Source organism: Cebus imitator, unplaced genomic scaffold (genome assembly GCF_001604975.1).
Source record: "Cebus imitator isolate Cc_AM_T3 unplaced genomic scaffold, Cebus_imitator-1.0 Scaffold106, whole genome shotgun sequence".
NCBI lineage: Eukaryota > Metazoa > Chordata > Mammalia > Primates > Cebidae > Cebus > Cebus imitator.
This window is the reverse complement of record NW_016107421.1, coordinates 6,118,789-6,126,195: the sequence shown is the minus strand read 5'-3', so window position 1 is coordinate 6,126,195 and position 7,407 is coordinate 6,118,789. Positions and strand designations below refer to the sequence as shown.

Below are 7,407 nucleotides of genomic sequence, written 5' to 3'. Positions count from 1 at the left end.
AATTTTTTGTAGTTTTAGTAGAGACGGGGTTTCACCGTGTTGACCAGGATGGTCTCAATCTCTTGACCTCGTGATCCACCCGCCTCGGCCTCCCAAAGTGCTGGGATTACAGGCGTGAGCTTTCACAATAGCTGAGAGGCAGAATCAACCTCAGTGTCCTTCAGTGGATGAACAGATGGAAACTGCAGTGCTGTACGCAGTGGAATACTATGCAGCCATCAAAAAGGATGGACTGACATTTGCAGCAACATGGATGGAACTGGAGGTCTTCATGTTAAGTGAAGAAAGCCAGGCGTAGAAAGACAGACCTCACATTTTCTCATTCATCTGGGGGAGCTAAAAACGTTGATGTCAGGGAGGTAGAGAGTGTCATAGAACCGGTTTATCTGTTCATTATTAATGTTCATTTCTGGTAAGGGGATTTCCGTCTGCCAAACCCCACTAGCCAGCATTGTTACAACATCTTTCGTTCATTCTCTTTTCCTGTTCATTCAGCAGATGTTCCTTGAGTAGCTGCTGTGTAGGGGATATAGTGGTGACAAGCTGTTGTCCTTTTTAGCAACATACGTTCATTCTACAAGCAAAAGAGGTTAAATATCAGTGACCCTTCCTGTGTGCCTTCTAATATTTACTCCTGGCTTATATTTGCTTCATCCAGGCCTATTCTTTAAAAGCTACACAGTTATAAAACCTGTTTTCCTAACTTAAGGGATCATAAACAAGTGTCTAAGTAATCACCAAGATCGTTCCCAACCCCCCGAGTCCCATGTGCCACGTCCCCCGTTCTGTTAACACTGAGGCATTGGAGAGGCCGCCTTGCTCTGCCCTGCCTGCTAGGTGCTCAGCCCCGCGGTCGAGGTTTCGTGAGCGCCAGGTCACCTCCTTAGCTTTCCTAACATTATGTCCCAGGCATGGGGCTCTAGGGTCACAGGTTGGCTGGTTTTTCAGATTTTCCTGACCGTCCTCCCCTCCGTGAGCTCCGCAGTCGCCAGTCCTCACCGTGTGCACTTCTCACTGTCGGCTGGGCCTGCAAGCTCTCCGTGCTCGCCCTCATCTGCCCACACGCGGCTGGTGTTGTCTTCATTTCCTGCCTGTCATGCAAGCGGTTGTTTTATGATTTTCTTTTTAATTTTTGTGGGTACACAATAGGTGGATATATTTGTGGGGTACGTGAGATGTTTTGGTACAGACATGCAATGCGTCATGTCATGTCATGCAAAGTGTGGGGTGTCCCTCCTCTCAAGCCTTTATCCTCTGTGTTACAAACAACCCAAGCATGCCCCTTTACTTACTTCTAAACGTACAACTAAATGTATTTTCGTTTTGGTTTCTGCCTTTGATGTTACGTCTGGAAAGACATCCCCAACTACAAAATGATGTAAACTACATTATGCTAGATTTTCTTCTGATTCCTCTGTGGTAAATAATCAAATTGAATAGAAATCCACGAGCTGATGCCGGAAAAGGTGACAGAAGAACTCGTATCGGGGGGCGGAAACGAACCCCGAATTGTGTTTCCGTGTGACAGAGGAAGAACTCGTATCGGGGGGCGGAAACGAACCCGAATTGTGCTTCCGTGTGACAGAGGAAGAACTCGTATCGGGGGGCGGAAACGAACCCGAATTGTGCTTCCGTGCCGCGGCACGTGCTGAGCTCTCACCCCTCATCGCCCTCCCACTTGTTCCACTGCGTGTACGCTCGCACATCGGAATGCAGCGCAGGCCGCCACAGGTGTTTTCACTGCTGCTGTTCTTGGTGGGTACTGCTGATGTTTGGCCATGACCCACTGTGACGGTCCTTGTGTGTTCTGTCCGCAGACGAGTTTGGCGCACCGACTTGTGGCGCGAGAAGGCTCGGCTGCTCCGCTTCCCCTCTACACGTCGCCCTCCCTGCCCAACATCACGCTGGGCCTGCCTGCCACCGGCCCTTCCGCTGTAAGTCACCCCCGGGGGTCCCTGTGGCGTGGGGTGGCGGTGGTGGGTCCTTCCTCCTGAGCATCCCTGGCTGTGCTTTCCAGGGCGCGGCGGGCCAGCAGGACGCCGAGAGACTTGCCCTCCCCGCCCTCCAGCAGAGGCTGTCCCTTTTCCCGGGCACCCACCTCACTCCCTACCTGAGCACCTCGCCCTTGGAGCGGGATGGAGGCGCAGCGCACAGCCCTCTCCTGCAGCACATGGTCCTACTGGAGCAGCCCTCGGCACAAGCGCCCCTCGTCACAGGTGAGCACAGGTGGGCTCGGCCGCTGTCAGGCTCTGAGGCTGCCCCCTCTCCGGATGGTGCCCGGCCCTCGCCCACCTTTGGAGGAGACAGAAAGGCACGCCTGCCCCACCCCGCAGTTCCCAAACACACATCCCTGTCATGTCATGTAGCCACCGTGGCTGCAACGCATCCACGCCTCCCTCCCAGAGTCCGGTAGACGGAGTGAAAACAAGTCACTGCCCCTTTCTCACCTCTCGTGAGAGGTCACTCACTGGCTCTTCCGATTTGCGTTTCTGACTGGGCCACGCTGAGCCAGTGCTGCAAGCCCGGAACCGACTCCTGTGGTCAGTTTCTGTTACTGGAACTTTTTTCAAATGTGCCCCGTCTCGGGGGTGGCCCGAGCTCGGAAGTTTTTCTACATTTAGAAAAATACAATTCAGAGAAAAATAAGAACTTCCTTATGAAATTGCATAGCATCAGCAGTGTGAAAGTGTCACTGCAGAAATGAGGGTGCCCCGGCTGGCGCAGAGCCTCACACCTGTAATCCCAGCACTTCGGGAGGCCGAGGCAGGTGGATTGCCTGAGATCAGGAGTTCGAGACCAGCCTGGCCAACGTGGTGAAACCCCATCCCTACTAAAAATACAGAAATCAGTCGGGCATAGTGGCAGGTGCCTGTATCTTAGCTACTCATGAGGCTGAGGTAGGAGAATAGCTTGAACTGGAGAGGTGGAGGTTGCAGTTGGCCGAGATTGTGCCACTGCACTCCAGCCTGGGTGACAGAGCAAGACTCCGTCTCAGAAGAAATGAGGGAGCACCTACCCCCTTGCTGTGCGGGTCATCATTGTACATCTTCATAGCTTTACGTTCGGCTTCCTGGAAATCTCTTGTTCCTGGTGAAAAGCTAAATTAATCTCAGAGCTGCACCTGTGAAACTCTGGTAGTGAACTTGGTGAAAACTCAGGAGCTTGGTGTGTTGTTGGAGGCTGCGCTGCAGGGTGCGCGGGGCTGGGGGCTGGCTCGGGCGGGCCTGGGCCTCTGGTGTGACTGGTGTGGGGGATTTCGGTGTTTTCTTGCTTTGTGCTGCCCATGTGTTGAGACAGAGAGGATCCCTCCTTATTCCTGCTTCACCGGAAGCCGCAAGGGGCCACCTTTGTTTTCTGCCTGGGCCCTTTTGCTTGATTCTCCAGAAGCTCAAATTCGTGCCCCTGCCCTGTTCACAGCAAAGGAACCAGTGTCGTAACCAGGTAGGGGCAGCCCTCACGGCACCTCTCCGCGCCCGGGCCACGGTGGCAGGCACGGGGGTCTGTCTGGAGGAATTTCTCTGAGATCGCGTCTGAGTCTCTTAGATGCTCCAGATCAGCTAGCCTGAGGTTGGGTGGTAAAGGCCACCTGAGTTTCGCTCTCATATCTTTTAAAAATGTGAAATATGCCTGCTGCTTCAGGATTCCTGGGATTCACTTCGTCAGAGGTATTTGTTATACGTGGTTAGGTAACGTGCGTAGTCTTGTGTATCAGGTTCTGGGAAAACTGCCTTGTTTTGTAGAAGCCGAATGACGGCTCTGCGTGGATCTCCCCTCTCCGAGACACGTGCTGAGCTCGGCATTGCTTCCTCCCTGTGCGGTCAGTCGTCTTGTGCTCAAAGGTGCGGCTTGCTCACTTGCTGACTGTCCGTGGTGCCCTTCCAGGCTCTGTGGCATCAGGGGGTGCCCATGCATGGCTGCCCAGCTAGCTCTGGCCTTGCCCTACACCTGTGCCCAGCCAGCCCCTCCAGTTCTGCCCACCACCTCCGAAACTCCGCAAGCCCCGTCTCTCCTGCAGGGGCCCCCGGGTTGCCAGCGGCTCGTCCCGCCAGCACTCTGGCTGGGAGCCTCCAAGCCAGCATCTCACGTGCAGCGTCGTGCAGCCGCACAGATGCTCCGTCCCAGCCTTCTCCTGCTCTATGACCCGGGAAGCCACTTATGCTCTGTGGGCCTTGTTTTTCCATCTTGGAAGTGGGCGCACTAAGGGGTCAGCCCTGGTGTGCCTGATGAGGTCTCAGTGGGCTGTGCACTCACGTGCCCTGCAGGTGTGGGTGTTGTTGTGATCGTTGCCTTGTTCTTCTTAACCTGCCACCTCCCACGCTGGCTCATGCCCCCAGCCAGCCCCTGTTCGTCTTCTCAGTGCCTGGGGGCACTCCCTCAGCCCCGACATAAGCAGGGCCCTGATTTGGAACCCACTGGGACTGCCCCATCCTCTCGTGGAAAGAAGCCTCCTGCACAGGTTCCCGCCCTCCAGTGTGTCCTCCTGCAGCCAGCAGACTCTCCTGGAAGGCCTGGCGGCCCCCACGCTGCCTGGAGCATACCAGCCGGGTCAGGAGCCGCCAGCCATGAGGAGCCGTGAAACTGAAATAAAAAGAGAAAGTCAGAATTGGAATTCACATTCTCAGTGCCGTGTGGACCACATCCGGTGCACGGCCGCCGCACTGAATGTCCTCCTTGTCACAGAAGCCCTGGCAGGGTGGCGCAAACCTGGGGTGAAGTCACAGTGTGTCAGCAGGAAGCCCGGCCTTGCTCCAGGAGCCTCACCGCTCCTCCCCAGTCCGGCACGGCAGCCAGGCCGGGGGGCACAACGCTGGACCAGGCCGTAGCCGCAGTCCTCAGCCCGCTCCTGGCACCGGGGCCTTTTCCCGTTGGCTGTGGTTCCTCCACCCCCTCATCCCAGGCCTCAGTCCGTGCCCCTGTCCTGCCTCATCGGCTCCTTCCCTGGACCACGCTGACTCTTCGTTTCCGTGTTCGGTCCTTTCCCACAGTTCTTCACCAGCTCCTGCCTGAGCTGGTCTCCTGGACAGCATGCCTGTGTTTTCCTAGCCCACAGACAGACCCACCTTCCCGCTGGTAATCGTGGTGCACAGGCCCATAGGATATCAGAGTTGGGACAACCCTCCGGTCACAAACGCTTTGAAACAGGCCTCTGTGGGTGAGGTCACTGGTGGAGACCGGAGGGGTGAGCATGGTCCAGGGTCTCCCGGAGCTGCCTCCTATGCACCACACACCTCCAGTCGGCCCTTTCCGCCCTGCTCCGGACAGCCGCTTGCCACTGTCACAGACTCAGTGTGACTCTCCTATGTCCCTGCTTATGTGCTGCTCTAGTGCGGCACTCCGCAGATGGCCATTGTGGACTCAGATCTCTGCAGAGTGGCCGCTGCATTAGGAGATTAGTGTCTGCGTAACTAGCCGAGGCAGGGAGTGGAGCTCAGGAGCCCACCGTGGGCGAGAAGGAAAGTGCATATGCAGAGCCCTGTGCTGCTGCTTTTAGGGCGCGGAACTGTGGGTCTGCTCGTGGCCTGGGCAGCCCAGCCGATTCCTTTGTGATGTCCGTGTGGCTGAGAAGCAGGTTGTTGAGAACCATGTAACCTGCTGTCAGGACCCAAGAGACAGGGCCCCCCAAGACCCAGGAGGAGCAGGCGTTTGGAGGAGAAGGCTGGAGACCTGGGCTGTGCAGCAGGTGGGCGTGGGGAAGGCTTTCTAGAGAAGGGGTGTCAGAGCTGAGATCTCACAGTAGGAGCCCGCAGGCAGAGAGGCGGGAGAAAGGCCCAGGTCGAGGGAGCATGTGCCTGCTGGAGGCGGCCTTGTCACAGATCTTTCTAGCCTCCTGACCACACACTCAGAGCATGCCGCCAGCGTCTTAAGGCTACTGCTTTCCTGAGCTGGCCGCGGAGATCCACTGTCCCACTGTCACAGGCTGAGTGGAGGGTGCCTCTGGCTTCTGTGTTAGTAATTGCATGCCACCGTTTAGGTCTGATCTCCCCTGAAAACAGCGAGTCCTAGGAGGGACTTGAGCACAGCTCGTTGTGGCTCATGTCCCGTCACTGGCACGTTAGGCTGTGGTCCTCGGCCCTGGCCTGGCCCCAGCTCCGTCCCCAGAAGCTCACAAAGATGCTGATTGGTCCAAGTGGGTTCAGAGCATGCGGACTGTGGCTCGGGCAGCCAGGATTGCAAACTGTGAGTTGGATCTAACTCTTGCCTGGCTTACTTCTCAATGGAAGGATTTTAAAGAATTTCACAGAAGCAGCAGTGGAGTACCCCAGACGGATGTTTGAGGACTTAGGCAGCCTGAACGGTTCATCGCGTGTGAACTCATCGCTCACACAGAATCCCACGGCATGAAGACCAGCTCTTCAACCCTGGGTCCGGATCTGGAGAGCAGCCCAGTCTTGTTGCTTCTTTTTTCTTGAGTCCCCACACCTGCTGGGCCGTGTCTAAATCAGAGTTTGCAAACTCTCTAACTAGTTTCAATATTGCTAGGCAGCGTATGCTAAACCCTAGACCCTGCTGGCTGGGTCCATTCCGGGCGCTCACTCAGGAGCTGTCCTTGCAGTGATTGTGATGGCGAGTTGGAGTGTGGGCTTCCAGAGGGGCCGGCCAGGGAGCACAGTTCAGGCACAGCCCCAGATCCCTCCAGGAGGAGCAGCCACAGGGACACGGCCCTCCAGCACCAGGAGCCAGGTCAGCTGTGGCTCCAGCACCTAGCATGGGGCGGGGCTTCTGCCAGTGCTCCGGGCAGGAAGGGCGGAAGCTGGGAACGCCCTGGCTAAGATGCCCAGTGGAGGGGCCCAGAGCAAGGGACCACTGGGGCCATAAGAGCCAGGCTCTGCCCCACACCCCTGCCCAGCAGCACGTAGCCAGCCCCTGCAATCAGGTCACTGACCACAGAATTGTATCCTGATGGACTGGGGTTTCATGCTGGAAAGCCCTTGACGGTATACCCTGAAGCCACGTCTTGGTCTGTCATCAGAAACTCTTGTTAATGATCTCAGGGATCCAAATTGGAAACCACCCAGCCAGCAGATAGCATCGCCACGCAGAGGTCAGGGCACCTCGTTTCAAGGATGCTCAGGGGTAGGCCGTCCGCGTGTGGGGCGACACTGGGTTTTGCTTCCCAGGAGGCAGCGGAGTGAAATTCTGAGTGGGCGAGAGAGGCTGAGAGAGAGGGAAGGGCTGGGCCCTGGGGGGTGGAACTAGAAAAGGAGCAGGGCCAGTCTGCACAGGGGTCTCTGCTCACGTCCATTCTGAAAATGAAGCCCTGTTCCCCTGGGGGCATAGGCCTATGTCCCCAGTGTAAAGGTGGTGGCCTGGGAAATACCTGGGACCATGCAGAGGGTGGGGGAGGCAGAGCTCTGGACAGGAAGGAGCTGGGGAGGACTGTGCCACCCTCACTCACACCGCTGGCTC

General features: G+C 56.7%; 1 protein-coding gene across 5 annotated transcripts in view; it reads left to right on the top strand.

Annotated features, from left to right (window-relative positions):
• HDAC4 (histone deacetylase 4) overlaps nucleotides 1–7,407 on the top strand; it is a 185,344-nt gene that overhangs the window by 97,663 nt on the left and 80,274 nt on the right. For all 5 annotated transcript variants that reach the window (XM_017537830.2, XM_017537827.2, XM_017537829.2 and 2 more), the window contains 2 exons: nucleotides 1,818–1,934; nucleotides 2,018–2,216. In XM_017537830.2, the coding sequence (XP_017393319.1) occupies nucleotides 1,818–1,934; nucleotides 2,018–2,216 (316 nt within the window). The remainder of the gene's footprint in view (nucleotides 1–1,817; nucleotides 1,935–2,017; nucleotides 2,217–7,407) is intronic.